Raw genomic sequence first — 24,013 nt, 5'->3', positions numbered from 1 at the left:
TTCTGGCTCTGAGTGTTTTGCTAGGTGGGGACCTCCATGTTGTTGAGTGGGCACGATGACCCCGAACAGCAACAGACTGCTGGAGTTGCATTAAAAAAACATTAGCTGTATTCAGGCAGATATTTATGCAGGGAGACAGAGACTGGTACCGAGATGACTGATGTTCGTGCCGTATAATCATTTGCAGGGTTTGATCAGGCTGAGCTGTAAAATTGTGAGTCGGCATTCCTGTGTGGTTCCACACTTTTCATTAGTCATTCAGCTCTTCATTACTTCAGCCTTGGAGGACTCAGACATGCCAGCCGTTCGACATCATCTTCTTATACTCTGCTTCCAAAATTCAGTAATAACCTGCTTTCTTTCTTATTAATATACTTTATTTGATATACTATACTTTTATATGCATTTTTTCTTTGGAGATGCAGTATGATGCCTGTGAGATGGAGACGGGGGAAAAAACCCCAGAGGAAATGAGACATGGGAGGGGTTTAAATTGTGTTGCTCTCCTGAAATCTCCTTTTCAGGCTGTATATGGTGATCCATTGATGCCCCACTTCTTAATCCATTTCATTTAATTCTCTCCAGTTCATCAGCAAGGTGTCTCTATTTTTTATTCATTCATATTAATGTACTCTTTATTATTTGCATTAGTTCCTCTTGCTATAGTAAAATTTAAACCCCCTTCAGCCTCTAGTCTCCTGCTATATCAGCTGTACTCTCAGCAGCCTGGCCCTGCTCTTGCTCACTTAACCCCTCGGTATTTTGGTTTAAGTACTAGGCCCGTCACTGCCCCTGTTCAAATTCTTGGTCTTATTTCCTCATCGTTTCGCTCCTCGACCCGAGCTGTGGTCCTCTCAGCCCACAGTAAGACTGTTGCCGTTGTTTTCCAGGCACACAGAAATAATCTGGGCCTTTGTTTGAGCCATACTCCCATTCTCAATGCTTTGCATGAATGGCACATTATTTTCCTGTTTGCTTCATTGTCTTTAGTTTAGTGCTTTCCTAGCTTGTGGGTGAAAGTGTGTGTTTTTTGTTTGTCACAGGAAATGAGATTAGCCAAGCAGTTAGCTAGCAGGTGGGCTTAAGCATGTGGGTGTATTCAGAAGGCAGGAGAGATTAGCCTAGATGTTAGCTGCTGTGTGTAGGTTGCAGCCTGTTCTTCTGATTCTGATGACATCTGTCAGGACGTTGCCGCCGGCTGGAATAAGCCAACACATCAGTGTACTGAAGGTCTTTGACAAGCTTGTGTTCATTTTTTTTGAATTATCTCTTGCAGCTTGCCAATTACCAGACTCGGATAGAAAATGAAACCCATAAGTTGTTCACTGAATTACCAGTTTATCAATTTATCACCCTCATATATGCTCACACATGCATCAACCGACACACGCACGTTTAAAAAAAGGAGATGTGTGACTCATGCACTTCTGTCCTTTCCTTTGAATTTGGTTTCTTTGCTAACATTAACACTGGAAGTCATTGACATACATAGAGCAGCCTTCACAGAATACCACTTCTGCTTTTGGCAGCTTCAGAAGGAGGTCATAAAGATACTTTGTTCCTTCCTGCTAATTTTGTCTGACGCCTCGCTATTTGCATCATCGATAGTAAAGGCCTCATAGAGCTGCTCACACGTAATGTACACGCACATATAAAGAAGTCTCTCACTGTTGAAGATTTCTTTAGAAAAAATTTGCATCATAAGAAAAAGAGAAACGTCTGAGCACACCACCTCCGGCGCTCTGTGACTGGGTCCTGGATCTCCAGACTGTAGCCTTTATTTATATATATATATATATATATATATATATATATATATATATATATATATATATATATATATATATATATATATATATATATATGTGTGTGTGTGTGTGTGTGTGTGTGTGTGTATACATACATACATACTTCCTACTGCTGGCAATAGATCTCTCAATAATTTTTAAATTCAGAGCAGACGATCATGGTTTTATTTAAAAGTAATGACTCAGGAGACATGTTGGGTTCTCAATATCCAGATTTCCAAGGCCAATAATAAGTTTGGATTGTTTCACTTCGTATTTAGTCCAACATTGACTTACCAGACTTCTTGTTTCACTTCCCTGTTAAAACCACTGATATTTTTATTTTGGGGTAGCAGCACAAGAATCATACATTTACTAAGTTTGCTAACTTTACCATCAGAAGAAACCCTGTTGCTTTAAACTTATATTTGGTTCTTTCAAACCACATCTCTGTCTTAATTGTTGATTATGTTTTTATGTTGATGAGTTTCAATCCATCCAAAATGATCATTAACTAAACAGACAAGCCTGTAAGGTTTTCTGCAGATCAGGTGCAAAACTTCATTTCGTAACTTCTCATCGAATAATCTTCACAATGAAAATCTTCCCCTGCACTAAAATGTTTCTGAAAGGATGTGTTTGTCAGTTCGACATGTTTCCAGTCAGCATTCTTTTTTTTCTTCTTTGCATCCATTTTACCTCTTATCTGTCTTCCTGCTGTCTGTCCTCGGCATCTGTGCAGTAATTTCATTTCCTCTCTTGTGCTGTATATTAATTCACGTACTCCCCCACCATCGCACGCTCATGTCAGATGTGCCTTATCTGAGCAGCCTTGTAAGTCAACACTACAAAACTCCAAAGAATGTACACAAATCAGTTTCTCTTACGTCAGTGGGGTTTTAAGAGTCTTTTTTTTTTTATTGTTGTTCAAGCATTAAGATTAAAGTTTTATCAGAGAGCTGGAGGGCAGCGTCAGAGAAGGAGTGCAAGTAATGGAAAGAATGGAGATTGAGGGTTTGTTTTAGAGCCAGAGGGGATGTACTGTATGTGGTACAGAAGGTAACAGTCTGAACTGTCACGTCATCTCACAGACACAGCTGAGCTATAGTCGGTTGCATGACATAGATAAATGATCCTAAAGGGATTTTTTTTATCGTCAAATGTAACACAAGTTTCTGCTCTCTGAGTTTGAGTAGAGTCGGCTGCTAAGTTTTCTAAAATTACTTGAAAGCAGGGACTCTATGTAAATGATGCTGAAGAATCTGCAGTTGTTGTTTACATATCCCAAAGTGACTTTCTTCTGTCTTCTAATCTGCCCCTCCTGCTTCTTCTTCTTGGCATTTCTATCCAGTTGGCTTATAGTTATGTTTTTGCCTCGCTCTGTATTATTGCCTTCCCTTCTTTCACTCCTACTCTGAGATACTAGAAATCTCTAGAGATTGCACTTTAGCTCATCTTTTATGCAAATCCATGAAAAGAAAAATCTCTCTGCACCTCGACCTCCCAACGTTTATACGATGATTATGTATAGTGTGGTGGAAATTCAAAGACGAGGGGGAAATTTGAGAAGTCCTGACGTTCATTCTAACCGCTGCTAAAAGACGATGCAGAGTGTAAAAAGGGAGCCACTGGCATTACTGGGTATAGTTATTAAGTGGAAAAAGTGAAAACTGATTCGCGGGTGTAACAGAGACATTAGAGAGAGATGGTTAACGGTTGTCAACAGGAGAAAAACATTTTACTAACTTCTTTACACCGCTGACATTAAAACTTTTGTACTAAATTTGACATTTTAGCTTAATTACATAAGACCTTAAGAAGGATCTCTGTCACCACTGTTGTACGGGTGCTTTTAGCTGCTTCCAGCTGCTCCCTTATTTCCCAAGGGGCCACCACAGCTGGGTTTAGGTCTCCTCCTGGGCTCCAGCTGGGGATCTTTCATGCATTAAAACAACTGTGTTAACCACTACACCACAGAGCCACTGTCAACTAGGGGGCCAAGTCCTGTTGCTTCTCTCTCGCTCCTTTTATAACTGACATTATTTACTTGTCCCAAATCTTGTGCTTTTTTTCCTCTACCTCTTAAAACAGCTTTGATAAGTTCAACTCTTAAGAAGACCCTCTCAACCAAAATAATTACCATACATTACTCTTCTTTGCAGAGTTATTCATACCCTACTAACAATCATCTCAACAATTTCAGTCTGGTTTTCGGCTAGTTCACAGTACAGAGGCACCCCTGGTCAAGATCAGAAATGATCTTCTGATGGTAGCCGACTCTGGGTTGTTAACCATACTTGTGCTTCTTGATCTGAGTTCTGCCTTTGATACAATCATGATATTCTTTTAAAGAGATTAAAGTCTGTAAAGCATGTACAGTGAAAAAATTTCAATTCACAACCTTGCCCAGTTGTTAGTGGTGTTCCCCAGGGTTCTGCCTCAGGCGTCTTTCTATTTATTATTTACCTTTAATTTTAGGTTATATTATTAGGAAATTTGGTATTCATTTTCATTCATATGCTGATGACACTCACCTCTATCTGTGCACAAAGCCTAGTTCCACTCTTCCACCTGATTGTGATTGTCTGCTAATTTTCTTAAATTAAATAGTGACAAACTGAGGTTCTTCTGGTAGAACTAAAACTTTTTTGAACAAATGTGCTAAGCTCGTTCCTCCCTCCCAGATCAAGAGCTTAGTGTTGTTTTCCATAATGCCTTAAATTTTGAAACGCACATCAATAATATCACTCAGCCTGCATATTTCTACCAACGTGATATTGGTCGGCTACATACATCCTGTACAGCAGTATTGCTTTTCTTGGACGTGCTCTGGTTATATATCATATTTATTAAAGTAATGCCTTCAAAATTCTTAATACCCTCTCTGGCTTCCCACACAAACTTCTCCATAGGGTTCAGCTGGTCATAGCCAGAACTCCTTCCATAGAACGTATTACTTATTTCCTTCAGCAGCTGCATTAATTTTAAGATTTCGCTTCTTGCTTTCAAGTCTCTCCACAATCTCGCACCTCCATTTTTCTCTCACCTTCTGCACATCGCCATTCCTTCCTGTACTCTCCTCTGTTACTCTTATTATTCCAGCTGCCTGGCTGTCCACCTTGGGCTTTTGAGCTTTCTACCAAAAAGCTTTCCGCCTTCTTTGGAGCTTTCTCCTGCACCACATTTGCAACATTGATCCTGTCACTATCTTTAAAGCCAGCCTGAAAACATATCTGAAAACATGTCTATGCTGTTTGATTTTGGTATGTAGTTAATTTTAATTCTATGCTGTCTTGCAGCTGTTATTTTATCCATACTCTGGTTTTGTTAATTGCTTGTAAGTTGTCCTTGACCATCTTGAAAGGTACCAAATGTAATATTAGAGGTGAAAATTTAACAGAATATTTCAATAAAATTTGCGTATTTCTGACAGTTCAGGAAAAAAATACTGAACATCAGTGACTGCAGCTTTCAGACAGTAGCATTTATTAGTGCAAACAAAATGAACGTCATTTTCCATCCTTCTGTTCTCCAGTGAGCTCATGGATCATAGACTCCCTGATTCAAAATTTGAATCTGTTGCCACAAGGTGCCAGCAGCAGTAATATAGTGCAATATTAGAGATACAGGTATACATACAAAGCATAAGCACAAAAGTATCCCAGCTAGTCTTTTCCCCTGAAATGCTCAACACTTCAACAGTAACAATAACTCAAGTAATTTAACCTTGTAACTCTTCAAGACTGCACTATGCTTGCACATAATAAAATTGAAATGGAAAATCCCTAACCTTTAACCTTTAACCTCTAACCCTAACCCATCAAACATTTCCTCTTTTTGTTGGAGGTTGTTAAAGTTCACTATTTACCAAATCATCATTGGAGGCTGACGCGCTGCTCTTGTTGTTGGGCATGCCTGGGCTTTAAACACTGTTCTGCACTGTGCCATTGATATTATGATATGACAATTGTATGTCACAGAAGAATTTACTCTGGTATTATTCCTACCATCACTGTTGTTATACTACGCCATTATGCTTCTGATTAAACCATAGATGGCAAATTTCAGTTGTGATTGATAAGTTGTCAGTTAATGAGTGAGTGGTTTCATAGGGATTACATTTGACCCTCGTAGTCACATCTAGTTCTTTAAAACCAAGATGGCAAAAGTACAGTTGCTTCAAAACGAGCCTCCAGAAACCCATGGATGATGTTACAGTACTTAGCTTCTATATTGTCTGCAGATTAAACATCAAATCCACCTTAAATGCCATATTAAGCAGGTAATGAATAAATTATTACCAACAGTCCATTCTCTTATTCCAGACTGAATAATTACCTGTACAGACAGATGCCAGAAACTATCATTTCTTATTAAGAATGAGAAATTATGTTGTCTTTTTTTTGTTTTTGTTTTTTTGTTTGTTTCAGAACCTTCACAGTGGCATGTGGAGTAGACGGTGTTCAAAAGTCATGGGTTCTGTTTAGAAGCCAGGGGATTGGAAGCCAATATGAAGAAAAATGGCTTAAAGGGAGGTTGGCCTTTAAGGAAAGGGAGCTTTGTATACGAGAGCTGACGGGCTGTACTAAGGAAAAGTAATATGGAGCACAGCAGGTTCACTCTAATTAAACTGCTTATATACAAGTGAAATGACCTATAGCTGCTTAAAAACAAGCATATGGGGTTTAATAGAAAATGTCTATTTTTTCTGCTTAGACTTGAAGTGATTCCCATCATATAACGTGTGCATAGGTTTAACCTGTGCGTGCAACAAAATGTTTCCTTGTAGATTATTTTCTCAAGTAAACAATTCGCAGTCAGGTGAAATAAAGAAGAGCCACAAACCCTCACATCTGAGAAGACTGTGCAAAGAAATTTCTCTTTAGAAAGTGTTAAACTGCAGAAAAGTATATCAATAATCTGAAGACATGGGATGGTGAGCTAACAGAAAATTATAGTTCACAAACTTTGACTAATTTTTACCCAAATTGCAGAATTGAAGTCAGAATATAATCACATAGGAGTTGAACAGAGGAGTTGGTGATTTGATGGATTGCAATCAGGGATTTAGAAAGTGGAAACAATTTGAGACTTGTGTGTTAACATTGTGATTCCCAATACATGCTGAGATGGCTGCTGCTCGCCAAAGCCCTCACAGTATAAGCGGATTACTGAGTTGATGTATTTTTTTTCTTTCTTTTGTTGCTTGTTATCTTTATTTTTTTCTATTTGCTGCCAGTCCTCTTTCTTTTATTTTCTTTTTCCCCCTTTTTCTTTCTTCATTGAAGCACTTTTGGGGTTTTTAATGGAATTGTCAGCAATCAATTTGCCAAAGGTGATTTTGCATTTGTTTTTCTTTGTGTGACGGATGTCTCATTTCCTTTGATATATAAGTGTCCAAGGGTTCTTTGGTATAAAATGAACAAACAAAATAAAACAGAAAAATAAAAATTGGTTTGGAAGGTTTGATTAAAAATGTCATGGACCAGATTCACCAGCGCAAACAATAACAGAGGCATTAGCTGACGTGCCCTTTTCAGACTTTGGAAACAAACTGTTCGCCCTGAACGTCTTGGTTTTCTGATCATATCTGACCCCTCCCACTGTGACAAAGTAATTCCATCCTTCACTTCAGCACTTTCCTGCCTCTTTCTCTCTTGGTTTTTGTTATCTGTCCTATCAGTCATCGTGGTCTTTGTTCAACAACAAGTTACTGCCACACTCACCAATTAGCTCTGATGGAGCAAACTGCAGCTGCTGACAGCCGTCTGATTTTCATGGAAAATTCTCCTTCCTCTCCACCCTGTAATCACACCCAGTTTTACAAGCAAAATACTCTCTGACCCTCTGCCTTTGTCCAGGAAACAAACCCACACAATGGCTGAGAAGTCAGGATGAATGTGTATAAAGTTGCTTAGTTTTGTAGCCTAATAAAAATACTATATAGATTTCACAAATGAGTACTTACTTATTTATGGTTTTGTTGTCATTCTTCAATGATTAAGATGCTGAAATGTACACCTTCAGTGCACCACAGCTTTTTTCCTCCTCACTTTTTTATTTTACAAACCATCTTATTTCCTTTGTATTTTTCTTACTACTTTTTCCCCAAGGTTTTAGATCAGGCCTTTAAAGTCATATTTCAAAATTGGGGGTTAACTGTTTTCCACAAGGGTGACCACTTGTTTGGGTTAGGAGGGGATAGTGGTGAGCTGCACATCTTTTTTTGTTCTGTTGTTGTGTCTTCCATCGGTCCATCCATTCATTCTCTTCCTCTATGTGCAGTACCCACAATCCCACACTGAAATTCAAATCCTGAAAATACTGGGCTATTAAATATTTCGTATAAAACCTGAACCAAATCTAATCTTGTCCTCCTCCTGCTTTCCTTCCCTCCCTTTTCCTCTGTCTCTCTCTCTCCATACAGTGTTGCATAGACAACTATGAGGAGATGGTGAAGCTCTTGTTGGACCGAGGAGCCAGTGTTAACGCTCAGGACAACGAACTGTGGACGCCGCTGCATGCTGCTGCTACCTGTGGCCACGCGGGACTTGTTAAGATACTCATCGCACAGTAAGTCATAAAGATATGATACATCATGATTTCCTGCAGCACAGCCCTTATCTTGTCTGAGATAAAGACCAGCACCACGAAAGTCTAAATATGTTCTTATGAAATCTAATATTTAACTCATTATGCTTCAGGAAAGTTGAGTAATGGCACTGCCTTAGGCTGTAAAAGGTCATGTATGCAGTGAGGAATAGTAGCTCTGTAACAATATGACATCAGATTTTTGTTGGATTCAGCTCAACGGGTCAGTTCTGGGTAAATATTGAGATCAGCACATCACAGCATTAAGACAACAAAAATAAACAACTAGAACAGTTGCAGTTGGAGACTGAATGCACCAAAATGTGGTTAATTTGTTAACTATTAGTCATAAAGTTTAAAAGACGTGTTTCATTTCTACTAAACTTTACTTGCATTATTGCAGTTCGTGAGAAGAGGCTTACAGTTATGATATAGTGACAAGATATAAAGATTTCTGTGAACATCAGATGTATGAATAGCTCTACAGGCCACAGAATAAACAAAACAATTTGATTTTGGGGTGGGTCTGTTATGGTTTCCCATATTATTGTTCATTTTGTTGTGATAGTGGGCTCATACTAAGGGACAGATTTTTCCTGAGGAGGCTTGAAACGCCGTGTTTCTAACTTTTTTTTTTGGTGCTCCTGGATCTGTATGATGTTATAAAGAGAGGATTTTAATATGGAAGCCCCTCCCACCTGCTTTTCAGCTCTTCTATTTGTAAAGGACAGCCAATCAGAAGACCTAGCTTAAAGACACAGGAGCCATTCATTATAATGAATTATAATGAATGGCTGTCATGGTTTTCCAGGCAAAAACATGTGCTTACACAATAGTCTAAACTTAATAGCATGGCATATTGTTGCCATGCTGTCGAATATACAGGTATAACTGCAGCTGCTGTCCCCAGTGAGCCACAGAGGGAGTTTGGAGGAACCTGAATTTTTCTTGTCCAGACAGATTAGGTTTTTCTGTTCCAAAATCAACAGAAGCTGAATTAATGCTAATGCACCTATTAGCTGTGACAAATTATACAAAAAAAGAGTGAAAAACATCGTGGAAATGACACTATCCTCTACTAAAAATCGGTGTTACAATGATATTTGAAGATAAAGCAAACCCACTGAAGGTCAGTAAAGGATAATACTGAATTATTTCCAGCCGTAGGATGTGTAGCGGTTTAATAATGACACAGATTGAATTATTACCCAACTCTGATATGCAAATGTTGTTAATAATTCAGTAACACTGACCCAAATTCCCATAGGCAAAAATGTCCTTGTTACTGTCTTTGACTGGATGCAAATACGTGTAAGAAGTATAGATGACTCATGAGTTCACACACTGTGGACATGTTTAATTAGGATTTAATTAGACTGAGTTTATTAGGCTTTAATTGCATCCTAATGAAGCAATAACAGCGAAACACATGTACACACAAAGAGACAAAACAGGCAAATTAACATACTGCACGTGTACACATTGGTATTGTTTCTCCTTGTTAACATGACGGGTTGAACTGCAGCCTGTATGCAGAGACTAGAAACACACAAACACACTGCTGCCATCTGTTGACGTGCAGGACTCGTCAAAGCGACCGTGCTGTCACATGGATGAAGTTAAAAACTGCTGAATGACGCAGTGTCATTTGTTCTGGGCTGAAAGATGATAATTAGCTTCTTCAGTTAGTGCTGTGTAATGTACATTTGTTTTGTCATCCCCGTCCAAGACTTTGAGTTATAGATTGTCAGTTTTCAGCATCTTTGTGTGTTACAGTAGGCCGGGACATGAAAACAGGCCGGTGTTACCCTGATGACTAAAGTTGTTTTGGTTATTTTTAAACTTTTGAGGACTTTTCACAGATGGTGCCGTGAAATATAATATATTGAACACTTTTTCTCATTGAGTCGTTAGCCCTGCATATTGTACATTCAGAGCATTTATTAACTCTGATTGGATTTGTTGAAATATTCATCCGCTCATTTCCCACAGTGGCGCAGATCTGCTGGCAGTCAACTCCGATGGGAACATGCCCTACGACCTGTGTGAAGATGATCCGACGCTGGACATCATTGAGACGGCCATGGCCAACAGAGGTAGAGAATAAATGCTTGAAGGGGCAGTTACTGACAGGAAGGTTAGACAGATGATAAAATCTTTTAGTAAGTTTGGAATCAGATTCAGTCTGCAAACTGTCAGACTGATAATTGAGAGAAGATTACGTAGGTATGTGCAGGCGTAATGATGTTACACAAAGTACATTCTTTAACTTTACCAGCACAGGGAGGTTTTTAACCATCATTGTTTTTGTAAAACATTTCCTTTTTCTTTTTAGAATCACAGTGAACAAGACCTTTCCAGGAAAAACAACATTCACTTAGTTCAACCCCTTCATTTCCTTCCCTGATTACATCTGTTCATTCCTAGTCAACAACTGTGTATTTTGCCAAAACGCCAGGAGACTTACCAGAAGAGGCTAGCTTGCTAACTCAGTCTTAGCTTCTTAGACTTACTGAAAACACAGGCTACCGCTACCTTACTTTAAAGCTTATGTTAGAAATGTTAAAGTTAAAAGTTGTATCCAGTCTAAAAGTCATTGTCTGGACAGCAAAGTTCATGTATTGCTGTATAGATCTGCTGTTTTAGTCTGAATAAAACTGTGATAGGTGATGTGTGGACTTTAAAGCAGGCAGACACAGTTTAATCAGCTTCCTTGTACTTTAACACTTGGACTGTGTTGTTACTTTTTGTTACTTTTTTAAGTGTGAGCGCTATAATAAGCAGTCGTTTAAGAGTCCAGGTCTATCAAAAATTAGAGATGAGACGGAAGGAAGATGCAAATCTTATTTTAACCTTTGCGGCTTACAGCTTTTGGCAGTCTTAACGGTCTGCTTGTCACAAGAACAGATTGCTGAAGAAGATGGCATCGGAGTTGTGACCTGATATCGCACGTAGTGTGAGGCACAGTTTTATGATTGACACTGTGAGGAGCTGAAAGTATTCACAGTTCTCTCTCTCTGTGCCAGCGGGGTGCAGATTAGGATACTGTATATTCATGCTGTGTCACTGTAAACAGCTGCAGACGCCACAGTTTGTCTCTGCGACATGAGTGAAAGAGAGTTCAAGGAGATCGGCACTGACATAACTGCACATCAGTGATGAAGGAGGGGGAAACTCGTGCTGTTTGCATTTTTGTCTGTGTGTGCGGTGTGAAGAAAGACGCGTACAAAAGCTGTCGAAGCAACAGACAAATTTATTTACACTGGAGTAAAATCAAGCCTCTTAACACGAGCTGCTCTCAGTGTTTTGTTGTTGTTTTCTGGTAAATGGTTACATCCTCAAGCTGGCATGTGTTCTCACGGCTGGGAACGAAACAACAAATCGAGCAGCAGGGGGTTTTCACTGTACTGTTGTAAGAACTGGCTGCTAAACTGTGGCTCATTTAAAGTATCATTTTGCAAAATGCGATTAAAAAGATTGCAAAAAATGTAATTAATTGCTTTCTGATTACAAGATAGTTTAATAGTGTTGCCTTTGGGGCATAGACTAAAACAAAGACGTCACACAGACCTCTAGTTGTAGTAGTAGTAGTTATTAACCAGGACACGGGGTACAGTTGGGTTTTCGGCTAAGTCTAGTTGTGGCTTTCCATCTTGGTTAGTGTTACTAAGTCCTAACCACTTATGTCTGGTTAGCAAAGCTGCTATGCCAGTATTATACACTTTCAAGGCCAGTCTACATCCCCTGGCAACCCCTGGTTTCCTGGGAAAAATGTGGCAAGTGGTTGTGGCAGTTTGGTGGATACATGTTGTCATACCAAAAAGCTCCTGTTGCTTATTACAAGGTTTGCATAGAAGAGTTTCACTTGTCTGCAAACAAGTGTGATGCAAACCAAAACGGAGACTGTTTGCCTTCAAAGTAAAAGTGCTACTTTACCTTTGCATCCAAAACATGTTTCGAAAAGTCCTACTTTTACTTTGAAGGTGAACAGTCCCCAGTTTAAGTTTGCGTTGCACTTTTCACAGTTTCACTGTCACTTGTCTTCCATGTAAACTACAGGCCACCATGGCAATGTCTTGGTGACCAGAGCAATTAGTGCAGCTTACCTATTTCCAAGCAATTTCACGTAGCAACTGCTTGTCATGGCCAGTCACTGACTTAGTCAGACCCTAGGTATGTGTGACTAGTCCTAACTAACTATGGTTAGTGAAAAATGTGTTGAAACCAAACTCAGCCAATGAAAAGACTGAACTGTGATTCTTGGGGCCAGCCTGACACGGCTGTTCACTGAACTGCAGTTTTTTTTTCTGCTTACTCATTGACTTTGTTTTTATGGAAGATGCTGCTTGCTTTGGACACAACAAGCTTTCTGTTTTTCCTGTACAGAAGCAGTTTAACAGGCTGTAGCTTCATACTTACTTTATTAAAATGAGTGAGTGTGCAGCACAGTTTCCTTCTAAGTTTTAAAGTGTATTCTTTGCCTCCTGGATCGTACACACACATTAATCTTTGTAACGTCTCGTTAACACTGCTAACTTCAGCTCCACTTTAGAGATTCAACAAACATCTTTAAAAAAGACAAACCTCAGTAGCACATGAATCATATCTAATCCTTCTCTTCGAGTCTCATACAGAGTAAACAGAAATTATTTCCACATTCGACGTGTTTCAGGGCAGCGTGCTGCCTCACAAAAGTCATTGCTTATTCATGTGCTCACACCTGCTTGTTTACCTGTATGAGGCTGTTGGTTGGTGTACTTCACAAGTGGTATCAAAAACAAAAAAGTAAAGAAAAGGTGAAACTTTCCTAAGTTGGTTAAGGTGCCCTTCAGCACACTGCTAAATGCCAAATGCGTGTGTGGAGCTGGTGGGAGTAAGCAGGAGGAGACTGTAGATGCAGGAGAGCATCAGGGGTGCTCAGTCATATTTCCCTGGTTAACTAAAGCTCGAGAAGCCCGGTTATTGCACTCGTAAACAAGTATGCAGTTAATAATTTTGATATTTTTGACAGTACAAACAGGACACATGAAGCTACAGTGTGTGGATGTGAGGCGTTATTGAAAATGCACAGAGACGGAGAGCAGGGGCTCTCAGAGGGAAAACAGACACTCGAAAATGAGGTTCTCAGTTTACAATAGGATCTCTCGAGCTGCAGAAAGCAGATAGCGGTACAGTAGGTGAGAAGAATGATTATTAAGCTGATCAAAAGGAGCGCGGTGCTGCTAATTGCTCCTGTAATGTTCTCAGCACTGTACTGCTGGATAAGACTTCTCTCCCCTGAGACACTGCAGGGATGGGCACACACAGTCAGCCTCTCTCTACACACACACACGCACGCACGCGCAGCACTTGATATGCAGCATCGACGGATTCAGTGCTTCCTTGATCCTTCCCCGTAGAGCCCAGTTCATCTGTGATGAGCTGCAGAGATAAGGAGGGGATCTGTGTATCTAGGTAAAATAGAGTGGGGAATGACACCGTAATGCATTTTTTTTTAATGCCCAGTCAAATCCACACATGCAATAAAGAAGGGAAGATGGCACTTTGAGCATATTTTGAACATCGTTGGCCTGTTCTGCATCGCTATTTGAAAGGAAACAGCCTCACAATTCCAGTGCAGCAGCAGTCATAGTTCCTCAGGTGTGTAGACAGCAAAATTATAGCTTCTTACCTTTTTCTCTCTTCTACAGTGGCACATGATGAAATCTCTCTGCTGCGCAGTAGTTTCACTCTAAGAGCCAAAAATGAACATGCTTCCAGTAAAACAATACAATAAATCTTAATGGCTTAAGGTTGTGGAATATTGATGAACATGGATGTTGTGTGTTGATGCTGAAATCAGTTCACTTCCCCTGTAAAAAAAACACAAAAATACCACATAATAGTAGAGCTAGACTATCCGTGGACAATCCCCTGCTCTCTGTTTCTTCTGTTCAGGCGTTAAATTGGGCTCAAATGATCCGGAAAAGTGTTCCAACACCTTCAGTTATTGAGTAATGAAATCTGATTGGCAGGTTAATGCATACTACTGTTCAATGTGCTGAAGCCTGGCACTGCTTCCGGTGAGGGCCTGGAGGTACCTGCTCAGTAATAAGAAAATAATGACATCCCATAGCCTGCTTACACCTTCCAGACATCCCTTTTCCCTTCTCATCCCTGTGATGCGTTCATGGTGCATACGTGAAGGTGCAGTCGCAGTATGTAACAGAGAAAAGTTCCAGACCATTTCAAATACAACTTTTCAAACAGCTGAAAAAGTAACACCAACCATACAAACTGTTCACAAAATATATCTGAGCTAAATGTAAAGTCAACTGGTTAGTTTGCATGTCTTTTATCCTGTCTTCCTTCTCTCACCCCAACCTATTGTGGCAGATGGCCCCGCCCCTTCCTGAGCCTGGTTCTGCGGGAGGTTTACAATGTAGAGCACCTTGAGGCGACTGATGTTGTGATTTGGCGCTGTATAAATAAAACTGAATTGAATTGAATTATGCAATATTGGGATAAAAATTTATGGTGATGGATTATGCTGGAGTGGTCATATATAGGGTACTGTTACAGGGTTACATCAAAGCTAGCAGGAATTTATATTTATGATAATGATGCTGATTAGACTTACTCACTGAATTTTACATTTTATACTAGTTTTACAGTTTCTAGGGGTTGGAAATCAGCCATGTAGCATGCATAACATCTGCTTATATCATGTGGAATTCATGTGGCCAAATCCACAAAGAGCAGTGAATAAGGAAAAAGACTGGAGCTCAAAAAAATCGTTATTATGTGACTTATTTCCAAAACCTATTTCTAAGTAATTAATTCTTCACAAGATTAAGAATAAGTACATTTTCACAATGTAAATAAAAACAGATACAAGTGGCCTTAAGTGCAGTGTAGACAGCTTTAGCCAGCTGTGCAGCCATCACAGCTGTCACTGTCTTTATTACTGTAATATTGCAGGTAACTGCTATAGGATTGCCATACCAGACATCTGCCATGGTAGCATGGTTACCCTTTACTAGGAATTGTAGACATTTCAGTTTAAGAAAGGCTCCTTTCTGCTTAACACTGCAGTCAGGAGCTGTTTAAACAAGTAGCCTCTAAGACAGAAAGGACACTCTGTTGCCTTATGTGCAAAAATATAACTGCTTGTGTATACTTGAATGACATCATGTCCTCATGTAGTGTATGTTTATACAAGCCTGCTGCATCCACACACATAAACAAACAATGAACAACTGGTCAATGGTTCTTGGTGAATATTTGACCAGATCTTTTGTCCAACCTGTATGAACTGTTTGGTTAGGTTTTTCACTTCCCCCGATGTTCTTGTCTGTTCTCATTTATATTGTTTACTTAGTTAAATACAACTTTATAACTCAACAAGGTATTTGAAGCACCTGAAACTAATGTAGTCACATTTACTGCCAGTGATGTACGTTTCCTGAAAAGTCTAAAAACAGGGGGAACAATCCTTTGTTTGATGATGATGAATATTTTCTAGATTTTACATCCTCTAATCCTTGTGGGAGTTTTTTTTTTTCAGGCGGTGGCGCATCACTGCAGCAAAATCAAAATATGAAAGAATTTGTGACACGAGTATCTGAGAGACTGTTGTTTTCTGACAGAAACAACAGAAAACACAGAAGAAAACATTTGCTGGAGGCATGAATTAAATCGACTAAAAGGGGCTGTCATTTCCTTGATCCGTGAGCCTTTAAAACCCCTCCAGGTGACTGTGATTGCAAATTCAATTCACCCTTTTAACTCCCTTCATCACAACTGTTAACCTTCACATGCGTGGACACCTGCTAAAAACAAAAGAGCGACATTGCAGTAGGAGTTGTGGATGACTGACTGCCATTGCCTTTAGCTTTACGTGCCAAATTTATTACTGAGAAAGGTCACGGGGCTGAAATCCTAACAAAGGAAAATGCACAGTGAAATGTGACCTGACTGCTTCTACAATTTATTTCAAGTTAGAATGATCAGATCCAGGGGAGTGTCCTCCGTAAACAGCATTTTAAGGATGAATGAGAATTCAATTACCCAGTTTTTTTGTTAAATTAGAGCAGGGTGTTTACTTTGGTTGTGTCACAAAAATGGGCGGATCTTGTGTAGATATTTTGACCTTGTGCGCCAGATCTCTTCTAAAGGTTAACTCACATATTTTGATAGTTACACTGCAAGAATACAAGAGACAGTCTTGACTGACACCTCTTTCAATTAACGCTGAATGTTACTGAGCCGAAGGAGGATAACTTCTTTGCTGAAGTGTGGCGGTCTGAGCATTGAGTCCTACCTGGCAGCAGGAAGATGGATTAAAGGAGGAATGTAGAGGGGAAGTGACATCCAGAAACACCTGGGCCAAACCGTCTTTGCAAACAAACCTCTTTGCCAGGACATAGAAGGACAGCCAGCATGAGAATAAACTACTCTACCTGCAGAAAATGGTCACTTTATACTTTCAGATGGTCAAGTTTGCAGCTCTGCATTGATTTTGCAGTAAATAAATGCATTTTAAGTTGTCAAATATTTAAAAACATTTATGTGAAGAATAAATTCACCTTCAGTGCTAACATTTATTTTCAGGTACGTGTCTCAGGGGTATCATACCCAAGTGGGTTTCGCCTCAGATCAAAAACTGTCCATTTCACCAGCCCAGGCTGCAGTTATATATTAAAAGTGTCAGGACCAAACTCCCCTGTGGTTAACTCTGGCTGCTCTGCCTGCATGTTTGACTGACAGGCATCACCCAGGAGATGATCAACGAGACGCGAGCGTCGACAGAGAGGAAGATGATAGGAGACATTCAGGAACTGCTGAGTCATGGAGAAAAGGTCAACCAGCAGGACTCTCAGGGAGCTACTCTGGTAAGTTCATCGGCTTTGATTTTCTTCTAAAAATCTCAACTAAACTCAATTTAAAACAGCATCCCTGAAGTTCTTGCTGCTTTAATATTGTAAATATTTAATTCTGTTTCTGTGGAACGGATGTGCTCGCTTAAAATGATCAAATGTGATGCATATACTGCATAAATACACTTAGATTAATGTAAAATGTGATGTAAAGTGGCAGATTTATGTGCTCAGGTTACTCAGTGATGGTGCACTGATTTGGCAAAGCAAAGCTCTGTGTGTGGTGTTAATAGGCAGCTAATGCAGCTGCCTTTCTGTAGCTGCTCCACAATACATTGTCTGAGATATAATTGACTGTGGCTTTAAATTAGCTATAAGTGTTTTGTTACTGCGGGTAGCTTCTGTTAGAGTAGTCTGCCTCAGATGAGGGTAGAAATTGTCTCGAGAGGTTAAAATCTTCACTGCGATATCGTCTGGACCGCAGCTGCTGCTCTTGCTCTTCAGACATAATGTTTTTGTATTATTAAAAAAGGGAAAGCAGATATTAAGATTGCTACATTCAAAGATTAGGAAAGACTGGCAGGGTGGACACACACATGCATAGCAGCCATGCAGTTAGTGTGTTGCCATATCACTGCTTTAATTGTCTGTACGCTCTGGAGGCTTCCTCCATTGGTGAATCACCCAGAGGTTTCTAATATTGGGGTTTAAGCCTTTCTTGCTATTTTTGTTGGGTTATCTAAGCAAACAAATCTTGGTGCAATAAAGAGGAAATGATTTTAATATTATTTTCTGGGCTGAAGCCATTTTTTCATGTAAGCTTGTTAAAGTGGTCCTATTGTGCTCATTTCTGGCTCCATATTTCTACCCTTGGATTCTGCAAGAGTAGTTTTGGATGAGACACATTTATAAAATTCATCTGATTCATCTTACACTGGTGCGGCGCCTCAGTTTATCCACTGTCTGAGGAAAGAAAAACGATGTTGTAGCACACTTTAAAGCAACTTTCTTCTGTTCAGATGTTTGCTCCCCTCTCATCTTCCCCTCCTTTCTTCTGTTTCTCATATAAACAGAAGATCTGCATAGCAGATGAGCAGATGAATAGACTGCGAAGCAAGTTCAACGTGCCAAGCTTTCTTTGTGTTAGCTGGCTTGACAAAACCCAAACCCCCAGTCGGGATCAACTTTCTCTGTTAACCTGAGCTGCCTCCTCCTTCAGGCTCACGTAAAAGTTGGTGTTTAACTCATCATTTTACTCTTCGGAGCTAAATGGATCAAGGGAGCATCATCTACTCCGATCAGAAGTTTTATCAGATGAACAGAAGATGGAGAGCTATAAAGAACATAAAAAATATATCAGTAAAATGCTGCAGACGAGAGCAATGCCGCAGAAAATTATATACATAATGTATTTTAATGCTCGGTCCGGTGTTGATACTGCTGTTTGTTTCTTAAATTAACTGTAAGGGAAACCTTTTACACGTTTAAATACTGAAAATTATTCATTGTGTTCAGGTCTGAGATTCTCCCTTAGCATAATATAGGAGACATGGAAATCATTTTAGTTTAGTCAGCGATGAAATTATTTTTATTGACTGAATGAGTATTCAGTATGTAATTAATGGATTTTTTTTGTTTTACATTTTTCTTGTAGCTGTAATTCCAGCAGCTATAAAAGAGGCTCAGCAGCAGCAGATTAGCACCAAGAACATAAACACATTTTCTGCATCGCAAACTGAAAGTAGTCAAATTGCAGCAGTGCTTCTTTCATGCTTTAGTGAGGTGTGGCTCAACAGTTTGTATGTATAAAATATTAGCAGAGACAGAGAGAGCAGAGCCACCATCATGACACTGGAAAACTCTTGACTTTAAGCTCAGCACAGCTTGCTGTCCCCCCGTAGTACACCCTTCAGGGCATCTTGGCTCACATATAGACCTGTGTGGCGGAGATGACCATGTTGGGGATATGCATTTTTATTATCATCACAGCCAGGACTAGAAAAAAGCTGTCTGAATTGGTTCATTTAAAGCAGTCTGCATGAAGCCTTAGCTGCTGGCTCATAGGGATTATTTGGATATATGCTGACCTCATTACTGGAAACTTTGATCTTGTTTAATATGAACACTCACCACATTAACATTATGTATGATAGGAAATGAAGAAAAAGCATTTAAAAAGGAGGCAGTTAGAAATAAAACAAGACAGAGAGCTAAAAATTAAATGAACCCTCCTACCCGCTGGGTTCCAGGTGACGTGCTGCAGAGAGACAAACCTCTCACGTTAATATCAGGCGTCACAGGTCTGAACAAAGAGGGAAAAAAAGCAAATGTTGTGTAAATATTCAGTGGACCGTCTTTATTACAGATTCACCTTTTAAAGATTATGTGCTCTGCAACACTGTCTCGCGAGGCCGTAAAACCTTCAAAGCTAATCAGGCATTTAGAGCCTCATTATAATTTTTTTAAAGGCAAATCAGCTGTATGATTTTAAATGGTCTGAGTGCTCCAGTTATGAATGCTCAGTATACCTGCAGTCATTATTTAAACAAATGTTAGATTACAGTAAACCTGTAGTGATGATAAAATTGCATTTAAGAGGAGTGGGAATAGATGATGAGAATCATAAAAGCAGCATTTCATCAAAGAAAACATGGTCAGATTGGATATTTGGTTTTCAGTAGCATGTGTGCTCCTGTTGGCCTTTTGTGTGCGTTTTATGCCAACCCCTAAAGTTTATAAGCTTGATGCAGAAGTGTGATTAGAGAGATGAAGTAGATGAGAGAATGAAAACTAGGAAAGGCCCTCATGTCTTTACGCTTTGCTGCATTGTGCAAAGGTACGTGAGGATTGTGTGTACCTAATAAATAAGTCCCTAAATTTGTTTTGTTTAGCACTTCAGTACAGTGATGCAATAAAAGTCAAGCAAGGTACAAAAAAAATCATTAGCACATAATTTACTGAGTAGAGCGTATAATGTCAGATGCCTTAATGAAGTCTTTATTATGTATTAGGGATTTAGCTACACAGGGGAAACACAGTGACGGATCACTGGATGGAAGTAGTTAGGGGATGGTAGTATCCCAAAATAACCCCGTTAAGCTTTAAAGTCTTACTACAGATTGTGTGATTGAGCTGCTTGTCCCTTTGCTTTCTACATCCTGTTAATCTTCATTCGAGCATGATGAAGCAAACTAGAGCATGCCTTATTAAAATCCCTGGCACAGATGAGAGGAAGAGACCCTGAACTGACAGGAAGTTATGTAAGGTTAATCTTTTGTTTTCCAGTGAAATGCATTTTTATGATCCTGTTTTGATGTGCAGGCACAATGATTTGTATGCTTTGTGACTTTAGACAGATGGAGAAGAGAAATATTTTTCATTTTTGTTGGAAGTTTGTTTACACTTTTTTTTTTTGCATAAAGTAAGGAAAGGTAACAAGTGTCACATGTTGTTCTCTGACACATAAACACAAAGTTTATATATAAAAATACACTCGCTGGACACTTTGTTAGGTACAGTACGCTTTGCTGGTGGCTAGGCAGGACCTCCCTATATCTTTAGAAGTGACTTAATTCTTTGTTGTGTAGATTTAGCAATGTGTTGGAAATGTTTCTCTGTGGTTTGGATTTGGATGGATTGATGTCTGGTGACTGTGCAGGCCATTTGAAGGCAGTGAGCTCATTGTTATGCTTAAGAAACCAGTTTGAGATGGTTTGAGCTTTGTATCCTGCTGGAAGAAGCCATCAGAAGATGGGTATGCTGTGGTCATAAAGAGATGGATATGGTCAGCAGCAATACTCAGGCAGGCTGTTGCATATAAATGATGCTTAATTGGCAGTAATGGGTGGCCTAAAGTGTTCCAAAAAATATCCCCCATATCATTACATCACCACCACCAGCCTGAACTGTATACTATAATACTGTACCACTATATAATAGAAGCCAGGATGGATCCGTGCTTTCATGTTGCTTAAATTCTGGCCCTAACATCCAAATGTTGCAGCAGAAATCGAGACTCATCAGACCAGTGAATGTTTTTCCCAATTTGCTTTTGTCCAGTTTTGGTGTGCAAACTGGACCAGAATGTTCAGAGATGATCTTCTGCATACCTTGGTTGTAATGAGTGCTTATTTGAGTCATTCTTGCCTTCATCACCTCGAAGGAATCTAGCCATTCTCTTCTGACCTCTCACATCAATGAGTCATTTTCACCCAGAGAACTCAGTTTTCACTTTTACAGATCATTCTCTGTAAACCCCAGTGACGGTTGTGAGGGAAAATCCCAGTAGATGAGCAGTTTCTTAAGTACATACTAAGTGCACTGAGTTGTTGCCTGCCTCCTAACTTATGGGTCTATTATTGCAGTCCTCTCTTCTCAATTACTGTCATCTCAGGTTTTGTTTATTTTTTAGAAAACTATATTTTTAGTGTTGTGAAGGAGAATGAGTGAGGCGAGTTAAGTTTCACATGTACACAAAGCATTTCATACTGGAAATAACAAGTGAAACGCATTGTTAAGTTAAGATACGGCGATGGAGGTTATTTCAGTCCTTTAATCACACATTTAGCTGCATGTCGTTAGATTGTGGGTGAAAACGGAAGACAAGAGAGTGCTTGTCCCGGCATGCGTTTGACCAGTGGAAGGGTAAATCAGGACATGTTGCTGGTGGCACTGTGGGAGGAACTGGAGTGCTCACAGTATGCTGACATTATGAAACTTTTGGCACGGTGACACGGGCAGTGTTGTCCAATGTCGGTCCACCGGTTTGGTTCGGAATGAAAATCTCAGCAAAGACTCCGATGGTCCCCTGGCTTAACCTGAACTGTCAGCATGAGGTTGACATTTCTGGTTTTGAGTGAAACGTCTCAGTAAGTGGGACAGACTGTTATTAGATCGGGTTTAGATGTTTTCAGCGGCTTTTTGTCCAGTCCCGCCAAAAGGTCAGATTTGTCATTTGACTAATGCTAACGATCTTTTCATTTGCCTCGGGTTTGTCCTATTATTACTTGTCGTCCTCAGCCTCATCTGACACTGACTTAAATGAGAAGGTTTAAAAATTTTGTCCTTAAGTAAGGAGGCCGTCTTTTAGTTTTGATCAATGTAACCACTCTTTGATGGGATGCACCGGTACATTGGTTTACAATTACAGTGATGTTTTCTGTTAAACTCATATGTTCCTTAGTTGTATTTTTATGGCATGTTAGACAACTTTAGCTTATTTCCTTCAGCTAATTCTGTGTGTCTCACAGCCTTTAGATGCCTATAAAGGAACGCTGGGATTCGATATTCAGTCTTCTGGAATGCTGATGGCATTTTCCAAAAGATAGACTGGTGAATATATGGTGCTTTTTTAAAAGCTCTGTTCTGTTTTCCCAAACATAACCTACTTCTGCGGTCTCCCCAAAAGAGCCAAACAACACTAAGTACAGTTCCTGTAAGTGACACTTTCATGAATGTCACACCACTTGCCAACTTCCCTGATGCAATAAACATATTTTATACCTGTTTGTTATTGTTCAACCTCTCAGCCACAGTTTGTGTGGGGCCTTAGAAATTGGCGGAATGAAAGGGCAAGTGCTGCTGTCATATTATATTTTTGTTTTTCAGGCATTCAGTAATTTGAAGGCCAGGATAAGAAAATATTCAAAGGAGGTTCCAACAAAAACTGAAAATAACAATTTTCAGTTTGGTGATTTTAAAAAAGCAAAATGAAAAAATGAAAAAAGATATATACTTTTTGTTTCCTCCTAAAACAACATTTTGAGGTTGGTGAAAGCATCTTCTACTCTCTGTGAGCCACTCAAATATTCTGCTGCTTCTCTTTTAAATGTATAAAGTTGAGCTGAATTAGGTCATTAGTTAGTTAGTTGCTATTTCTAATAAGCAAAATGCTGAAAAAGACTTGGTGTAAACACTTGATGATTCTGTCAGAGTAATTATACTTTACATTTTTTCATTATTTCTCTTTTCTCATCTGCTCTCTGGCTCTTCGTTAGATTGGTTTTCTTCCTATGTATCTGACCGTCTCTGTTAGGGCAAACGAGTTCTACTCTGACATCGCCTCCTTAACCTGTGGAGTTCCACAAGGTTCAGTTCTGGGTCCCTTATTATTTTTCTGTCTATGTTGTTTCTTCATCTGCCATCATTCATCATTTTCTGACATTTATCATTTCTATGCCAGTGACATTACGTTGCATATGTATTTTAAGCCTCACCAGCTGGATAGGTTGTCAACCCTGGACCACTGTTTAACCCAGATTAATGGCCGTCTAGCCATTACCTTCTTCTAAACATTAACTGAGAGCACAATTATAACTCCTCCTGAATCTTTTGCTTCTTTAGGTTCAGAGTTTGGGATGTCTGATTATAGTCTGGGCTTTGATTCACCTGTAAAATCTATTTCTTGTTCCTGTTACCTTTTATTTAAAGAAGATTTAAATTACAATATATGGTCTCCTTTGCTGAAGTGGAGAAAATTGTTGATGCTTGTGTGTTATCGTCTTTGATTGCTGTAAAGCCCTTTTATATTAGATAGATCATCTGTTTTATACCTCTAAGCAATAAAAAAGTTATCTTTTTTTTTTTCAAATGTCGCTATTAAAATATTCTAGTTAGTGAGCTCACATTACTTTTTATCGTTTACACAGGTCCCAGTAAATAACCAGGCTTCAAATTATTTATCCCAGCTTCACACTAATCACACTGAGGCTCACAATCTTCGATGACAGGCTCTGAATTTGTTAGTTGTTCCTCGCAAGTTTAAAGACTTCTGGGACA

General features: G+C 39.4%; 1 protein-coding gene across 4 annotated transcripts in view; it reads left to right on the top strand.

Moving 5' to 3' along the window:
• Positions 1 to 24,013, top strand: part of ppp1r16b (protein phosphatase 1, regulatory subunit 16B) — an 89,890-nt gene that overhangs the window by 59,985 nt on the left and 5,892 nt on the right. For all 4 annotated transcript variants that reach the window (XM_019359347.2, XM_019359350.2, XM_019359348.2 and 1 more), the window contains 3 exons: positions 8,215 to 8,360; positions 10,371 to 10,474; positions 17,127 to 17,251. In XM_019359347.2, coding sequence (XP_019214892.1) covers positions 8,215 to 8,360; positions 10,371 to 10,474; positions 17,127 to 17,251 — 375 coding nt within the window. The remainder of the gene's footprint in view (positions 1 to 8,214; positions 8,361 to 10,370; positions 10,475 to 17,126; positions 17,252 to 24,013) is intronic.

Source organism: Oreochromis niloticus, linkage group LG5, assembly GCF_001858045.2.
Source record: "Oreochromis niloticus isolate F11D_XX linkage group LG5, O_niloticus_UMD_NMBU, whole genome shotgun sequence".
NCBI classification, from domain to species: Eukaryota; Metazoa; Chordata; class Actinopteri; order Cichliformes; family Cichlidae; genus Oreochromis; species Oreochromis niloticus.
Note: the sequence above shows the minus strand (reverse complement) of the source record. Positions and strands in the feature narration are given on the sequence as shown.